Raw genomic sequence first — 19,507 nt, 5'->3', positions numbered from 1 at the left:
AGACTGAATCTATGCCTCCATTGTTGTTTTCTGTTTCACTGGCATTTCTGCAGTATTCCCAAAAGATTCCAGTACTCCTTTGAAGTTATAATTTGACTGGGGGTTACGTACCTTGTCTTCAGTCTTTGTGGTTGTCTCTTCAGGCTGTCCAGTCAATACTTATGAGGCCATTCCCTATCATACCAACACCCATGTATTGGTTGGTTGATTAGGATAACCAATAATTGCCTAATTGCAAGAGTTACTTGTAGTTGCTAATAAACTTGACAGTCATTGAGTTTAGAGCACTTCTTGACTTGTACAAAATTAGGCAGAGAGCATCAATATTGGGTAATTACCAAGTGGTATTGTCATATTTCCACATACAATTCTTCTAGATTAAAACTGGAGGTACAGTGCTGTTTTTAATCTGAAAATAATTCCAAACAAGCAGACACTGATGTTACCTAATTGGGTAACAAAACCTTTGCAAGCAAACCACCAAGCTCACAGAGAACCAAGGTCTCCGCAAATAAAATCTTGGAAGAGTTCTAGCCCCTCATGAAATCTCAAGTAAGATAATTAACATTTCCTTAGATTTCCTGGGGGCAATAAGCAAGTAGTTCATATTTTCTTGCTCTCTGTCTCTATCTGTCTCCTCGTAGTCTAGTCTACAGCCCTGGTATTCATTGCATATCTTTCCTACAAATACTTACCTTCTGAACTCAGATAAGATGGGCCAAATACTGCTACCTTCTAAGATAAAAAAATGCCTCATCCTAAAGATACAAAGATAGCCTTGTGGGAAGTCAGCCCCCCAGAAGAATATTTAAAAAAGCAGAATATTATATTTCCCCAAAGGAAAATCTTAGGTAGAAACTCCACCCCCCCAAGTCTCTCTGCCCCAAGCAGAAACCAGGTCTGAAGAAATGCAGATCTGATAATCCTTTCAGAAAGACTGGAGCCAGGAAGCTTAGAACTGATGGGATTACAAAGACAAAGATCCCTAGAATCAACAACCCCTCACCCCAAAAATCCAACACATGATATAGTCATCAGCCATAGCCCCAGGGAAGCAGGATATGACCTTTGGGGCATAATAGAATTAACCCACCACCATTAGAATACCAGAAAGACACTCTGAACCTCAGGTCAAAGTTCATGCCACAGGAACAACTCCAAACACAAAAGCTCAAGAACAGGGGTCTTCAAACTCGGCTCTTTTATGACTCATGGACTTCAACTCCCAGAATTCCTCAGCCAGGCACGCTGGCTGAGGAATTCTGGGAGTTGAAGTCCATGAGTCATAAAAGGGCCGAGTTTGAAGACCCTTGCTCAAGAAGATATAAAAACCCACCACTCCCAGCAACATGTGGTTAGCTTTCTCAGAGCCACATTTCTGTCTGGCTCTGCTCTTCAATAAACCACAATCTTCTTTCTAAAGCAGTCTCCATTTTGTTTATTCTCAACTTGGACTGGACCCTGATGAAGATTTTTCTTTCAACAGCCTGATGAGGAAAAAAAAGTGTGTCCAGAGCTAGGAGGGTAGATTCTAATTATTTGTTTACAATTTCTTGAATAATTTAAATTAGTGCCTGGATAAATTAGAATAATTTACATTATTCTAATTTATCCAGGCACTCAACTGAGAATGAATACAACAGAGAATCATTATTTCAATGCAGTGCAGTACTTGATCAGCAATGTTGTTTTATATTTAGAAGCATTTCATAGCTGACAAGCTATGATAGGTAATATAGCTGATAAGAACTGACAAAGGAGATGCATTGGTAATACACCTTTACAGCTTCAAAACTTTTTAAGTATCAAATATTTATATTTGGAGATAATCAAAATTCAAACAAAAATATAAAGTTTTAAGTTTTTGCTTGGAGATATTTGATTCAGCTCTGAAATGAAGATGTAAAGTATGTGCCACAGGACATTGGAAGCAACCAATCACCTCCTTTTATAGGGAAACTGAATTCAGATAAGCATTGATTCTAGAATTTCCAGGGAGATGGTAGCCATGTTCTGAGGTTAATATATTGTTTGGTCCAAAACAAAACCCCAAGTTAATTTATTAATTACATTTTAATCTATTTCTCCAAATAAAAAGCCATCATAGAACTTTTATTTGTGCCTTCAAGTCAGTCTTGATTCCTAACCAGTGGCTGGACAAGTCCACACAGTTTTCTCGCTAACATTTTTAGAAGTGGTTTGCCTTTTTTTTTTTTTGCTTTCTAGGGCTGAGAGAAAATACTGTAATTGGTCCAAAGTTGCCCAGCTGGCTTGGTGCCTAAGGCAGGATTAGAGCTCACAGTCATTTTGTTTTTAGCCTGGTGCCTTCTAGGATTACACTAGTCTTAGAATTTTATAAAATTATTTTACTGAGGAAAAATAGAAAAAAGGAAATCACATTTCAACTATATTTTTTTAATTAGGAACTTGGTTATTTTTGCAATGCAGCTAGAAGGCAGAACATTGTTTTATTTATTTAGCAAAATCTCACCCCCCCCCTTTATGGCATACTGTTATTATTCCTCTCCAAAGTCATTTTTTTAAATATTGGGCACCAGACATAACAGTGTCCCTTGGCTCAAGTCAGCTTCTCTTAAACTGCTTTTAAATTCCTGCTGTTTGTGAAATATAGGCAGGCTGTAAATTGTTTTTGGGACTCTTTCCCAATGCAGCTACACTTCATTTCTACAAGCTTGATACTTCTAAACCTTGCCCCCTTTCTTGTAATTCCATCCTCACTGCAGTTTAACAGCCCTTTCTCTCTTTCCCACAGTTTGTAATCCCCTCAGTACAGAGAGGAACAATCAGAGGTTTGCATACCTTTTCTCTGAAGGACAAGACAAATTAAAACAACAACACAAACACTCAAGCTTCAGGTGGGGCACTGAAAACCTTGCTTTGTACTCATATTTTTGCATCAAACTGGAAAAGCCCACTGACATGCACTTACCATCCATTATCTTGAGACTGGTGGTTTGATGTGTGTGTGTGTGCGTGCGTGTGTGTGTGTGAGAGAGAGAGAAAGAAAGAGAAAGAAAGAGAGAGAGAGAGAGAGAGAAGGGGGATGAATCTTGTTGAGAATCACTGCATTAATTTACATATAATTGGAGAGGAAATGAGAAAAGCTATTTGAAGGGTGCATATTTGAATTCCTGTGATTTTTCCAAAGAAATATGTCAATTCATCAGAAGCGGAGCCAGGATGAGCCCACGCAACATTGTCATGGATCATCAATAATATGATCATCATTCTGCAATGCTCTAGCAAGTGATAATAGGAGGAATCGAGGGAGAGGGAGGAAGGAATAGCTGTAGACCAAAAGTGGTTTCTACTTTTGCTTTTCACAATAATAAATGATTGATTTTACCTTTTTAAAAGTGTTTTGTTTGGGTAACAAGTCTGACTGCTCCTTGTTTAGATTGGCATATGAAAATATGAAAGCAGCAGATATGTATATCATTCAGGCGTGCTTACTGAGAGCCATGACTGGCTGCAGCTTCCTACTGAAATGACAGTTCCAGATTTCCCCCTGCATCAGGTTATGAAGTGACATCATTAATTTCTAGTTCAGATGCCCATATTTATGCATGCTTAATGGCTACTGAAATAGATGACTATGACTGGACATGACTGGACAGAGGATTACAGCCAAAGGGAACATATTTATCGTAATGTTTTTGAAATTCCACTCATTGCACAATGGAAATTTGGCCAGAGTCTCACACAGAGGGAAATACATTGCCTTGAACTAGAAGCCAAGATTTTAATAGCAACCGAGGGGCCATTTTACTCAAGCAAGCAAACAATGTTGAGCTAATATGCTAGTTCAGTTGTTCTTAGGCAGTGGTGCTGAAAATATGTGGTTGTTGACTTATTCAATTGGCTTGTCATGATGCTGCAGATCCAATTACAGATCTGAAGCAGTATTATTTCTCTGTGATATCTTGCATAGGTGGCTGATTAAATCAAAGGCCATTTAATGCTTTCAAAACTTTTCTGTTCCTATTGTGCTTTCAGAATGGTCGACTATTCTGCATTCATTTATATATTCCATGCCTGTCTCACTCTGGATGTCAGCAGGTGTTATTCAGGCATTTTTCTCTTTTTAGATTTTATGGCCTTTGTAGTTGATATTTTATATACGCCAGCAGTTTTACTCGCATCTGAAATGCTGTACAAATGGAAAAAGGAGGCAGGGTGGAAGGGGAGGGAAGGCTAGTGAACAAGCCCTAAATAATGATTACTTTTACATTTTGAAATGAGTCCAGTGCTGCTTCCTCCAGCCCATTTATGTACAATGGAGTTTGCAGACTACCTCTTCTATGAGGGCATTATCAAGCTATAAGCATTTTGAAATTTAAGAGGGTGAAAGAAGCAGATGGATTGCCAATCATTCTGCAATATGAAGATGCCAAGAATTGCTAATTTCCAGCATCCATGTCCACAGATCCTAACACCCACCTAATAATCACACCAATTATCCACAATTCAGTGTGTGATCATACTTGGCTGATATGGCTATTAGCTATGGTAGCTGTGAATGATGGGATTTATATTTCAGCACATTTAGAGAACACCAAATTTGAGAAGTCTTTTCCACATAGGAGAGGTCTACCCATATTGTCACTCTTAGCTTTTGCTACTGCTAGATCTCTGAACAAGACTATAGCGAACTTGACCTTTATAATCCAGGATATATATTATCCTAACATTAGACGTCTCCTTATGTGCACCATCATTCACTTTTAGTACTCCTCTATAATGGTGACTTTGCCTCACTGTCTTCTGCTGCCTCACTGTCCACTTCCTTTTCCAGCTGTAAATGATATCTAAACCGTTGCTGTTGAAAGCCCATGGACATCACTGTGATATGCTGCAAGCCACTTTTGCATAGGCCAAACTGACAGGCTAGTCGTGTTGATCGCAGAGAGTTTTTATTCTGACCATGACTACTGGAGTCCCAACCAACCTGTCTAATGCTGAGATGTTCAGCAACAGCTGAAAGGTCCCCAGTTTCCTATACCTGTTTCTATCTTCCTGCCCCTCTCTTCCCCCACATTCCCCCCATATAACATGCTTGACTTTCAATACCTGCTTCACTCTAGAGTCACACAGACACTTTGAGTTTTTGATTCAAGTTTTATGATAGCTCTTCCTTATGCACAGGTGGTGGCATTTTGGTACCAGGGCCTGAACCTTCAGAAATAAAAGGCTGTGGGATTTGTATCTGGATACCATAGAAAGTAAATTTGTACTCTATGTCAGGTAAGCAGTGAGCTGCACTTTCATATCCTTCATGTGGGACTCTCTCTCTCTCTCTCTTGCATGTATATATATATATATATATATATATATATATATATATATATATATATATATATATATATATATATATATGCAAAACCTGCTGGCTTATATACTTGGCACGTGTCTGAACTAACTAGGTTCCTGGTCACTGTATATGGATTAATTCTGCAGCAGAAGCAAAGCAGGCACATGCGTTAACTGAACAGTAAATATGCCTGACATGAACAAAACATCAATACCAATTGATTAGACGGCACGGTGAATCCAGATTAACATTGATCATCCATCGTCTTTACTACCAAACTAATGCCTGGAGCATTGGCTTTCAATTCTGGAGTATGTGTGCCCTTTCTGCTTAGAAAACATGAATGATGTGCTAGACTTTACATTGGAAGCTTGGAAACTTAACATGGTTCTAGTTCATACCCTAAAATGCAAATTTTAATTTTAATTTAATTTAATAATATTTATATACCGCCCTTCTCCCTGAGGACTCAGGGCGGTTCACAGGGCAAAAGTCAAATACAAAGTACAAACATTAAAAAGAGATTAAATAATTGCCCAAGTTAAAACAATTAATACAATAATAAAACCCCAAAAATAAAATTAAGAATACAAAAAAATAAAAAACCCCACCCATCCCCATCAGGCTAGGCCGGCTTGTACAAACAAAAACGTCTTGAGATCGCGACGAAAGGAGCGAAGATCGGGCGCCATCCGGAGCTCTACCGGCAACTGATTCCACAGCTCCGGAGCGCCCACAGAGAAGGATCTCCCCCTGGGCGCCACCAATCAACATTCTCTGATCGGTGGCACCCTGAGGAGGCCCTCTCTGTGGGAACGCACAGGGCGCAGGGAGCTTGATGCCGGCAGCAGATGTTCCCTAAGGTACTCCGGCCCCATGCCATGAAGGGCTTTGAACACCATTACCAGTACCTTGAATCTCACCCGGAAGGCAACTGGCAACCAATGCAGCTCACGGAGCAAAGGTGTAACGTGGGAGTATCGGGAGACTCCCAACACAACTCTCGCGGCTGCATTCTGTACCAGTTGGAGCTTCCGGGTGGTCCTCAAGGGCAGCCCCATGTAGAGAGCGTTGCAGTAGTCCAGACGAGAGGCCACGAGCGCATGAGTGACCGTGCATAAATCATCCCGGCTTAGATAGGGCCGCAACTGGCGCACCAGGCGAACCTGGGCGAAAGCCCCCCTAGTCACAGCTCCTATATGGTCTTCCAAGGTGAGCCGTGAATCTAGGAGGACTCCCAAGTTGCGAGCCCTATCTACGGGGGGTAATAGTTCACCCCCCATAGCAAGAGGTGGAATGTCCGAATAGACCCGGGATGAAGATATGCAAAGCCACTCAGTCTTGTCGGGGTTGAGTTGAAGTCTGTTCCTCCCCATCCAGACCTGAACCGCCTCCAGGCAACGGGACATCACGTTGAGGGCATCACTGGGGTGGTTTGGGGTCGAAAAGAAAAGTTGGGTATCATCCGCGTACTGATGATACCCAACTCCAAAACCACGAATGATCTCACCCAGCGGTTTCATGTAGATGTTGAACAGGAGAGGCAAGAGGACCGACCCCTGAGGAACTCCACAAACGAGAGACCTCGCGGTCGACCTCTGCCCTCCTGCCAACACCGACTGCGAACGTCCCTGGAGATAGGAGGAGAACCACTGTAAGACTGTGCCTCCCACTCCCAGTCCCCTGAGACGCCGCAGCAAGATACCATGGTCGATGGTATCGAAAGCGGCCGAGAGGTCTAATAGGACTAGAACAGAGGAATATCCCCTGTCCCGAGCCCTCCAGAGATCATTCACCAACGCGACCAATGCCGTCTCCGTGCTGTGCCCGCGCCTGAAACCCGATTGGTACGGGTCTAGATAATCCGTTTCATCCAGGACCAGAGGGAGCTGATGCGCCACCACACTCTCAACAACCTTCGCAAGAAAGCGAAGGTTGGAGACAGGACGAAAGTTGTTCAATACAGCTGGGTCCAAGGCAGGCTTCTTGAGGAGAGGCCTCACCACCGCCTCTTTCAAGACGGCGGGGAAGCTACCCTCACCCAAAGAAGCCGATATAACTGCCAGGAACCAGCTGCGTGTCCTCTCCCGGGCTGCATAGACCAGCCAGGAAGGGCACGGGTCCAGTAAACATGTGGTGGTGCTCAGCCTCCCCATGATCCTGTCCACTTCCTCCGGAGTCACAGAATCAAACTCATCCCAGGTGGTATCGACAAGACCGCCCGTGTCCTGATCGCCAGACTCTGCCCAGTCAGAGTCCAGACCGGTCCGAATCCGAGCGATTTTGTCCGACAGATGCTGGTTAAACTCCTCGGCACGACCCTGCAAGGGATCCTCCCTCACCTCCTGATTTAGGAGGGAGCGAGTCACCCTGAACAGGGCGGCCGGGCGATTATCTGCGGACGCGATAAGGGTGGCGAAGTGGTTAGACCTCGCCTCCCTTATCGCAGCGAGATAAGACCTAATGTGGGCTCTTAGTCGCAATCGGTTGGATTCGGATCGGCTAGATCTCCAACCGCTCTCTAGGCCCCGTCTCCGACGCTTCATCTCCCGGAGCTCCGCAGAAAACCATGGAGCTCGACGGGATCTGCACCGGGTCAGGGGCCGCAGGGGTACAACTCGGTCAAGAGCCTCAGTGGCCGTCCTTTCCCAGGCTTCCACTAAGGCATCTGCCGAGCTGTGAGCAAGGGAGGCAGGTGGGGACCCCAGCGCCGCCTGGAACCTCTGGGGATCCATTAAGCGTCTGGGGCGGTACCATTTAATTGGTTCCATACACCCACGGCGGGGGGTGGCAAAACGGAAGACCAGGCAAAATGACCACCACCTGAATGAATGAACCTTTATTATTAAAGTACAACAGGTGTACAGTGAGATTGGCTGAGCCTCCCTTTGTGCCCCCCCACAACTACAATTGTTTGATAAGTCCATTGATGTGGTGCAGCAGATAAGCTTACAGGCTCTCCGCTGAGGCAGCAGCTCATTATGGGTAGCAGGAGAGATTTAGGCCTACAAGCCACCATGTAAGATTTAAAGCTTTCTTGAAATTCCAATTTGACCTTTATGATGAGAGCTCTGTGTGGGTAACTGTGTTGCCATGAGACAGCTGATAGCTCAAGCCATTCTATCACCTTCCAAGGCTAAGCGTAGCCTTGAACCTGGACTTTAGTCCTAATACAGTCCTAGTCCATATCATGATCTCCTTGTACTTCTCTCCCTTTCTCTATTTGTTTTATGTCTCTCTGGGAACACTAGGATATAAAGGTAATGCTTTGATCAGCACGATGGGATCAACCTGGGACCCCAGTATGCCTATATGAAGGAGAAGGATTTGATCTTCAACTAATTTTTGTTTCCTGTCATCTCTGAAATGAGTACTGCTGCTAATTTTAGTTTATCTAAGCTAAAATTATGTACCATGGTTGGAAGATATATAGCAACCAATATCAACCAAAATCATAATCTTTTGAACATATAATAAACTCGAATGTTTATTTGTCCAGCTAAGAGAAAGGTTGCTAGTACAACCCAGGTGGCTAGAAAGGCCCAACAGAGACTTCACTTCCTCAGGGTCTTGCGGAAGAACAGGGTAGAACAATGGCTAATGACCCTCTTTTACCGGTCTACTATAGAGAGCGTCCTCTCGTATGGTATTGTGGTTTGGTATGCTGGTCTGACAGACGCGGATAGGAAAGTATTACAGAGGGTGGTGAATACAGCACAAGACATTGTGGGCTCTCCTCTGACACCACTGGATGACATCGCCTGGGTTCGCTGCCTTGGAAGAGTGAGGAAAATTCTCAGGGATGACTCACACCCTGGACGGTATCTCTTTACTCTCCTACCATCGGGTAGGAGATATAGGAGTATAGCCAGCTGCACCAACAGGCTGAAAAACAGCTTTTATCTGTGGGCTGTTAGGCTTTTGAACGGGAAATAATTTTTATAAACTTTATGCAGAATTGACTTGCGAGGCCGGTGTGTGGTGCAATTAGTTCACATGGTGTAATAAGATGGGGGGTTTGTTGTCACTGTGAGTTGGGGGGTGGGAGTACAAAGCGAGGCTCAGCTAATCTCAATGTATACATGGTTGTACTTTGACAATAAAGGTTCATTCATCTTCTGGCTGACTTGATATTGTCTCCATGTTCTTCAAAACAACAGCTGCCTCTAGTGTTAAATTCGTATAATTACAATAAAAAAAACTACATTTAAGGCAGGCAGAACTGAAAATGAATATATGATTACCAGCTAGGTTCCATCACTGGCTGACTCTACAATGACTCTATATAAGGTAATGGATTAGATTAATTTAGCTGAAAATAAGCCCCACAAAAATAAATGAAATCCAAAGTGTCTTCCAATATATATGTGCAGATAACCAACAAAAGATAGACACAAATGCTTTATACAGATATTTTTCCTTCGGCTTTGATGGGTTTATATGTTTAATTGTGCTCTAGGCTCACTAAATTTTCTTTTGATTTTGCTATTAAGCAAGAATTGTGAATTTAACCTATTATTTAGTGATTAGTATTACACATTAGGGTTACATATTCTACTGTCTTGTTTAGAATTGTCAACTATTATGTAACTGTCCCCTCTTGAATTGCATTAGATGATCAAACAGTATGAATGGAAGGAAAGCAGATACAGTAAAACTAGTACCTGTATGTACTCAGAGAGAAGCCCCTCCTTGGATAAGCCAACACTTGAATTTTTAACCCAAATACTGTGAAAAATGTGCCACCCAGAGATAAGTCAATTGTGAAGATTAAAATGTATATACATTTTAAGGGTCATCTTATCACAAGTGGCACATTTTTCACGGTATTTGGTTAAAAAAATTGAGGGTTGGCTTATTCAAGGATAGGTAATCTGTATATACAGCACTTTATTTTGATAAAGATGCCTCCAATGATCTACCTTCCTCTTATTGCTGATTGTGCTACATCTTGATTTAGGAACTGGGAATAAGTAGGACCTTTCTGAATATTATATAGTGCTTAGCAAATTTAAGCTAAGGGCTGAGTGTTATGGCTGAAAAAGTAATGGAGCTAGGGTAAAGGAAGGGTAAGATTTTGCTAAAGAAATAAATCCTAGAGAAAGAACCCATGAGAGATTTCACCTGAGGACTGCATGGAGAGGCTGCCCAAAGCATAAAGAGCTTCAAGGGCTTTCAAAAATGGAATAAGAGGCAACTCTGTGCTCCTCAGTCAGTGATCAATATTCAGATGTAACATAGGAGTTCTATGTAGGAAATGAGAAAATGGAAGGGAAGTTTAAAACAGAGAAACAGCACAGTGACTTGAGGCTCTGCTGTGATCTCTGGGAGGGAGATCATACCGTGGTTTTCTACTCAGTTATAATGGAAACTTTAGTTCAATATGTCTGGAAGATATCAGACAGAGGGACACTGTATGATGATGTTAGACTGTGAGATGAATCAGAATGATGGTGCTGCTATACGTAGTTTCTATTTTTTTGCAGCTCTTTTGATATGGAGACACTAAAGCAAAATTCAGGCGAGCTGTTTGATTAATTTTTGCATTTTATGTCCCTATTGATATATGCATTTAATGCTTAAATATTTCAAAAACAGATTTATATATAATGGTTTCTTTTATTATTTTCCATGTAACCAGATAGAAAATCAATCAATAATGCATATATTACAGAGGACCAACTGACAGAAATTGCAGAAGTCTACAATCACTTGTACATATAACATATGAAAATGATTGCATATGGCTGCGGGGCTTTAAGGTATTAACAAAGCATATAGGATACAGCATATAGATAATACTACATAAAACCAGAAACAAGTTCAGGCATTTAATAGTAGATTTTATTACTGGAAAAAGCACCATCTTATTTTTATATAAAAGTATGAAATATAATCATGACAACTCCCAAGCTACAAATGTAATGATGAAACCACATTTTGTGAACAGAGTTAGGTTTTCTAATACTTTCACAAAATACTACAGCTAAAGAAAGAAGAAAACAGCCTCATGTCTACTAACATAAATTAGTTTACACACACAAAAACAGGCAGAACTGAACTTCCAATTAATGTTCAGTAATAATAGCTTTATGCCTGGGCCCTTGCCCAATTATTCATAAAAATTTGTTGGCCATTTGAGAAGTCTTGCGTTGTTTTTTCATAAGGTTACATCATTTTTTAAAAAACAAGTACACACCACCCACAATAGTTCTCTAAATATGTTCATAACACTACAACAATATTTGGTAAAAATCTCTGCTTAAAAAGACTATCCATACTGCACAATATTCACCATACATGATTTTTACATCTAATCCATCTAAATTGCTTGCCTCTGTCCCGCCTCTTTCACTAAAGAAAGTGATGCAAACCAATATCCTCTCTTTTTACAGGTTACATACAAAAATGATTTATAGGGCAGAAACATCATTCTATATTTACAAATATATCCCTTTGCCAAGCTTAAGCCTGCATGATCTATTTTGCTCCAGAAACAGAAACAAATATTAAGCAAATTAAGATAAATATATTGTGAGGTAAATATTTTTTCTTAAACAATCTGTTAAACAGATGGGCATTACTGTCAATGACTCAAATGCCCAGGTGCCATTACTACAACTGCTTGCCACCCACTTGTGCTATAAATGTAAGATTCCTTCAAAAATCATATTTCTTCAATTTTTGCTAGAGCAAGAGGGATTTCATATCTATCATAAATTTACTCTTGCACTATTTTAACTTTTTTAAAGTCATTTTTTTTAAAGCTAAGAAGGAAACTATGTTAGAGTTGTTCCCCCCACCCCTAAAAAAAAAACCTTATATGAACTGGATTGATTCAAATGGCTGGGAGAGAAAGGGACAGTCTTATTTCATTAGCAAATGTGACCTCATAGCATAACAAAAGGACAGACCTGCTTATAGTAGATGCTATAATGGTTGCATCACTTCAGATATCTGAAGTAATTTTCTAGAAAGGTTAAAAGCTTCATACAAATGTATGTGAGGGAAACAACAGGCAACAACTGATTAAACTAAATCCTCAACTATTTAATTTTGAATTTAGGAGGATTGTGTCTGCTTTTTTTAATGTGAGATTTAACCTTATTATTTCATATCTGTAGCCTGAAGCAGTAGCAATAGCACCTAGACTTATATACTGCTTCACAGTGTTTTACAGCTCGCTCTAAGTGGTTTACAGTCTCAGCATATTGCCTCCCAACAGTCTGGGTCCTCATTTTACCGACCTTGGAAGGATGGAAGGCTGAGTCAGCCTGGACCAGTCAGGATCAAACTGGCAGTCAGCAGAATTAGCCTGCAGTACTACATTCTAACCACTGCGCCACCACGGTTGTAGTAGGCAGTTACACTACTGACAAGAGGAGTCAGTTAAATGTCTATTTTGGTTGCTTATCGTAGTATGGTGTTAAAAGCTTCCCCCAGGTGATTTCCATGGCACACTTATAACTGCTATCAAATGACATTGTTCTCAACATTGGCCACTTAATATTAACAATTCAGAGCATACTAAATGAAGGCGGCTGAAGCTATAATCACTAGTACTGAAGTTGTCATTGTTTCTATCATAACACCAACAGAACCTGAAGATTTTGTCATTTCACCACGGCAATGAAATGAAAGAATATTCCAAAAGCTGATATTATGAGTATAACTGAGAAAACAAGCCTCATTTATTAAAATACTTGGCAATTGCCAAAATATTTAAGTGGTCCATCCTTGGCTGCAATGTAAAGGTTCCACTTGGATTGCTATTTTCTAATGCAAATACTGAATAGGAACACAAACACAGAAAACTGAATCTCTGGATATTTCATACGTTTTTCAGTTGTAACAATCACAATAGTCTCCTTATAGCATTTTTTTTTTCAAAGGCCTGACACCTTATAATTTCTTGTACAGTACACTTGTGAACTGTAATAAAAGTTCTTTTAATAAAAGAACTGAGCACATAAAAGAATCTAAGTTTCTGAGTAGACATGGCAAAAACTATTCACATCACTGTATTTATTCTACTGTATCTCATGAACAGATAACTTACCAGCCTTCATTTTAGTTTTTAAGGGCAAGCAAAGGCGTACTGTGCCTGTTTTCATCTTAGCACACTAAAAAGTGGGGGGAAATGTAACGAAGTCCCCAGTTATTTTTCATGATATTATGCCATCAGTGCCCTATTTGGTGCAATCTCTCTCACAAAAACAATAACCTGTGCCACACCAGCCAACAAAAGTTTGCCCACTCTAATTATAATTCGTAGAAAGGATTCCTGCTACAAAATACTTCTAAGATTAGTTATAATATTCCTAATAAGAACTTTAAAATAGCTTCATCTAAGCTGATTTTAAAGTTATCTAACAAAATTTAAAACAAAAAACAAACAGGGATCATGCATCTGTGACTACTACGGTGGAATTTTCCCTTTCCTCTTTGAGAGCATTCTCCCAAATCAGGAGGAAGGTCACACAAGTACTTTTGCTATTCTATTTGGATTCAGCCCGCAGGCTGTCCTCTGATGGCAGGGAGGGGACACTATCATGAGAAACAGTATCAATGCTTTGTGCTTCTGACTGAAGGTGGACAGATACCTCCACAGCTATTTCTTTGCCGTGGTCGTTCACGGAACCATCATCTGAATCTGCTGCTGGTGAATTACTGCGCTTTATTTCTGGGTTTAAGGGGTAGGGTCCCTCTTGGACACCAAGGGCTTGGGTTTGTTTCACTCCATCTCCAACTTCATCAGGGTCATCAACATGTACTGCTTCAAATATTTCTTCCATAAAGGCCTTGCAGTTAAGGATTAGAGGTGGCAGAGGGATACTTCTGGCAAGTTCTTCAATGTACCGAGCAAATTCCATGGTTTTAAACTGGGTGACCTTGGCCAGCTCTAAAGTTTTGGCAGAGGTAATAATAGGAATGCGCTTGGCTATTTCAAAAGCCTTCTGTAGCTTCTCAGCCCCTTCAGTTCTGAAGAACTCATTGATGGCTTTCTCTGTTTTACGAAGATGGCTGCTCATCATGCACAAACGTGTAATATTTAAGATTAGGATGATAGTAAAGGCAACTAGGCAGACAATCATGTAATAAATGCCCATGTCTCCAGAGGTGGAGACCACTCTGAGGGTGACTGAATAATAAGAGGTGCCATTGTCATTTGTGACACTGCAAGTATATCGGCCCCGATCACCAAAGATTACACCTGTGATATTGAGGATATTGTCAAAGATCACCAGTCTTCCATCTAAAGATACAAATAGAAAAAAAAATCTTAATATTGTAAGATCAAATTATGCTTTTATATTTTCTCACAAAAGATGGGGACATTTCAGTTGTGGTCCCATCTCCCAATAACTATATGCCCAGAATTTCTCTTTAATTATTTATTAATTGGTTTAAATACTCTTTTATTCCAATCTGCCTTTAATTCTGGGAGCTGTTCTGAATTTTAAAAACTGTTGTTCTTCATGCTCTAGAACAAACATAAACCACATGAAGTTTAGCAGGAAGAAATATTCCATACCAGATTTCTACAAGTACCTTTTATTTTGGATTAATGCTACCCATTTATTTTCCTTTTCTCCCTAAGAAAATATCTGATTGTGAATATTTTCACTGCAATTGTAGTTGAATTCTCTAGAGAATAACAGCAAGTGGATACTTGGATAAAATATTTTAATGCCCGCATGAAGTGGGGCTTTGTCATCCAGAGTCTAAATTAATAGTCAAAACAATGACCTTTAAATCTTTGCAGCAACTTTGGTTTAAGATTCCAATTTTCTTGAAAACTCTATGCAATGTAAACTTAATTCCTACAGATGGGATTCAGGATCTGATCGGGGTTTCTTTTCTTTAAGTTGTTCTTTCTTAAGAGAAAGAATTCTGTTGCTGCAAATCCAATCTTCCTTACAGCTCTTGTAAATTCAGATGAACAGTCCTTTAAAGGAGATTGCTTCAGAAAATGCTGTTGTTCAGTTAGGCATTCAAAGATTTTCCTGCAGATTCTTTTCACTCCAAATTCCAAATGATTATAGTGTTGAAGCAACTTGACTGAACAACCTATTTATTGCAACATCATTAAATTATCTCTCTCTATATATATCAATATATACATTACATATAAATTCTTAGCTGTGCAAATAGATGGCCAATGTTGTAATTTAAGAGATTTGTAGTACATTGTAATACAGGTACTTTTAAGCATTGTGATCTCATATCTGCTATATTTTTTTCCTTTTTGCTTATTAATAGAACGTGACAATGAAAAAAACCTTTATGAGCATTACGTATTGAGTCAGGCTTATTGTAAGTTTAGACAAATATGTGTCTTACCTCTTCCACCTTGCTCCAGAAGATGCCCCTTTGAATTGTACCAGAGTATGGTGTCCTGCTGGCTAATGTTCAAATTACATTCAATGAAAACACAGGTACCTTCTTTTGCTATGATATCCTGAGGAACTGGAGATTTTGTCAAGACTTGAAAGATAGGGAGAAGTGATATGTTGAGAGGCAGGGACCTTGATCCCATAGTAAATGTCAGGTTGGAAGTAACATTTTCTTCAGCAAAAACACTGAGGTTAAGAACCAGAATCAACAGGCAGCAGCTGAACTTCATGGAAGCTTAAAATTAAGAGCTTCTTTTGTTGAATTTAATTACTGAAAAAAGTTAACAGTGAAACATGCATTATCTTGATCACCAGAGAAGATATTGAGTGATGCATCAACCATTGTCTTTGAAGATGCCTAAAGAGCAAGTACATGAGAAATCCAACTAAAATTCTAAAAACATGAATGTTAGTTATTAAAAATACAAAACTGTATGGCAGCGGTTCCCAACCTTTTCTATACTCCGCCACCCTAGAACGCTTCTGATATATTCTTGCACCCCTTACAAAAGTTTGAAATAACAGCAACAAATTATGCATATACACTATAGTTTTGAAACTTCTAAACCCAAGCTTTCGTACCCCTTGGAATATTGTCTTGTGACCCCAGGGGGTGCGATCACCCCCGTTTGGGAACCCCTGCTGTATGGGTCTGTAAAACTTATGAAAAGGATATTACAGTTAGAATCGCCATAACTGAGACCTAGTCTACATAATAATAAAAAGAAAAGAAATGAAAGAATCTTTCTTTTACACAAGTAACTGACTTGTGGTGGCAACACGACCCATTTTCATTCTTATATTATAGGACTGGATCCAGAGTTTCTACCATCAAAAGAGCCCTACTGGCACAGTGGTTAGAACACAGTACTACCGGCTACTTCTGCTGACTCCTGGCTGCCAGCAGTTTGGCAGTTCGCATCTCACTGGCTCAAGGTGGACTCAGCCTTCCAATCCTTCCAGGCTTGGTAAAATGAGGATCCAGATTGTTGGGGGCAATATGCTAACTCTGTAAACCGAGGACTGTAAAGCACTTTGAAGTAAGTTGCAGCAGTTCTCTTCTCAAGACTATACTAGACATTGGATTAAAAAGTCAACTAGTACACTTATTCTAATTGATACTTTAAATTGTAATTAATATTGATGGAATAGAATACTATTTTCTCTTCTCGATACTTTAAACTATCTAAATGATAGAATGTTAATGAGTTTTAATTGCATGATATAAAGATCACTGTATTGAAACCAGACCAAACAAAATAACTCTCAATAGGGCTCTCCAAAGCCTTTGAAAGAGCTGCTTTGCAAAGTGAGTTAGCATGATCAAGTATACCCAATTCTTGGGTTTTGATGACTGGAGCAATATCACAAAATGATTATACAAATTTGCAGGTGTATCAACAGACAAATATAATGTGTTTTTCAGTGAAGCAATTGATACAGCTGGAAATGCATATACCAATATTTACAGGTAGCAGAAAAAGCATTAGCAAAGAATAAAAAAAATGCAAGACATTAAAAGAAAATGAATCCCGAAATTAGTAGATACAATTACACACAGTGCACTTTCTGCCAAAATTTCACTGCTTCAAAAAGGAAGTTTAAAATGTATTTAGGCAATAATCTCTTTACAGTAGCTGCTTTAGAAAAAGAGGGATACCACATTAACTCCCACAAAATGTTTAATGAAACACATCAGTGAATTGCTTCAATGTTGAATCACAAATTGACCTATTCTGATGGCAGTTTCTAAAAATCATGAAGAAAGTGATGTAACTATTGGGGTCAAAGTTTTCAATTACTGGGATAAAAAGAACTGAACTTATGGTATCTATCCTCAAGCCTATTTCTGTACAGAATAACAAATATTTTATTTTTGATGCTACCATCTCTAGTGACACTTCCATGACAATACTCTCAGCATCATGGTCAGTCCTTTTCTCTGATGATTATTGAGTTACTAATTTTAAGAAATGTTGAGCATTTCATAAACTTCTTCCCGAGTTTTATTTCATTATTTTCATAAAATCATAGAATCTATCAAAGATGCTAATTAGTCTCTGATTTCTAACTGAGAAAATATTCAGCTTTCAAAAGCTCAAGGTAATCATATGCACCAATTGTATATGCTCCCTAAGTATGGAAGCAAGTTTGCATAATACACAGTAATTTTGAATGCTACTGAATTTTTCTATTATTCCACAGGCTTTTTTGCTATCTAATCTTTCCTAATCTCCTGCCCACTGCTATTTTCCATACCTGCTTACAAACTGTATCCCTTACTACTGAATTATTTTGAAAGGTATTAATCATTAAACTATTACATGTTACTTAACAACTAATATAAAAGACAACAATTAATTGAAAAACATTCTTTTCACTTAATCTTTGGATTAAATGAAAAATATCGTTGAAGGCAACAAATACATACACAAAGCAACCAGGAGCTAAGCTTGACATTTTACATCCAGTCCCCAAAATTTTCTTAAGAGTTATTAGCTCTAATTACCAAGATTAAGCGCTTCACAACATCAGCTTTCACAATAACTAATGGAATTATTCAGGCAATACAACATTCAGCAAAGATGTGTGTGTGTGTGTGTGTGAGAGAGAGAGGGGGGGGCAGGCAAAGAACAGGATGCCGATGCTTCTGAAATTTGATGTTAAAGTTTGTTGTCTGATTATAGACTGATGCTCTTATGGACCCTTTCTTTGGATATCCTTATTTATCTGGGGTGACTTCCAGTCACCTGGAGACTGCTTGTGCATGTCCCTGCAGTTTTCGGAAGTGGTTTGCCCTTGCCTTCTTCCTAAGGCTGGGAGAAAAAATGACTGGCCCCAGGTCACTCAACTGGCTTCATACTTAAGGTGGGACTAAAACTGCTGGTCTCCCAGGCTCTAACCTGTTACCTTAACTAATGCACCAAACTGACTCCATCCCATCCTTCCGAGTACTACTATGATTATTGTTTACTCCATCGAGAGGCAAGGTGTGAGGGCTCAAGTTAAAACTGCCTGGAAAATCTGTGGGCCCAGCTCATCCCGACAGCCCAGACTGAGGAAGCCAGTACAGGCGCAGCTCTTTTCTCCGACCCTCTTGATTTAGGGCAAGAGGCGGGGAACGAAGGACCCTTTATGACTTGTGGACTTCAAGTCCCAGAATTCCTGAGCCACCATGGCTGGCTCAGGAATTCTGGGAGTTGAGGTCCACAATGCATAACAGGGCCATCGTTCCCCACTCCTGAGTTAGGGCAGCGTTTCCCAACCTTAGGAACTTGAAGATGCGTGGACTTCAACTCCCAGAATTCCCCAGCCAGCATAGCTGGCTGGGGAATTCTGGGAGTTGAAGTCCACGCATCTTCAAGTTCCTAAGGTTGGGAAACGCTGAGTTAGGGCATCCTACTGTATCTGCATTACTTCTCCGATGCACGGGCGGAACAGTAACAGCCTGGCCTATCCCTCCGCTGCGCAATACCACCGCACTCCTGCGGGCAGTTTTTTTCCACCAACGTCCCCACTGCGCCAACAACATCATCCCTCCCCCTCACATCGCCGCTGATCGCCCCTGTTTAGCGAGGAGCGTCGGCTGCGGTTTCTCTTCCCGGCTTCTGCGCCCATCCTCGCCCTCTCAAAGGCCCACCGCGAAGACAACCAGCCCTACCTGTTTAACTAGTAGCCGGTCGGTAACTTTTCCTGCCAATGCGTCATATCCGGTAACGAAAAGAGCGAGGTCACCCGACTTCCGGATCGGTGCCGCTCTTTCCTCCTCTCGATGGTT

At 40.3% G+C, this 19,507-nt stretch overlaps 1 protein-coding gene across 1 annotated transcript; it reads right to left on the bottom strand.

The window, feature by feature from the left end:
- Positions 1-11,158: 11,158 nt before the first annotated feature.
- Positions 11,159-19,442, bottom strand: MFAP3 (microfibril associated protein 3). The gene is made up of 3 exons (XM_081315878.1): positions 19,391-19,442; positions 15,677-16,087; positions 11,159-14,588 (listed from the first exon to the last, which is right to left on the bottom strand). Exons 2-3 carry the CDS (start codon positions 15,957-15,959, stop codon positions 13,831-13,833), a joined length of 1,041 nt encoding a protein of 346 aa, XP_081172004.1. The 5' UTR covers positions 15,960-16,087; positions 19,391-19,442; the 3' UTR covers positions 11,159-13,830.
- Between the last annotated feature and the right edge of the window lie 65 nt (positions 19,443-19,507).

Source organism: Vipera berus (genome assembly GCF_964194415.1).
Source record: "Vipera berus genome assembly, chromosome: 2".
NCBI lineage: Eukaryota > Metazoa > Chordata > Lepidosauria > Squamata > Viperidae > Vipera > Vipera berus.
The sequence above is the reverse complement of the archived record's forward strand: the minus strand, read 5'-3'. Positions and strand labels throughout refer to the sequence as shown.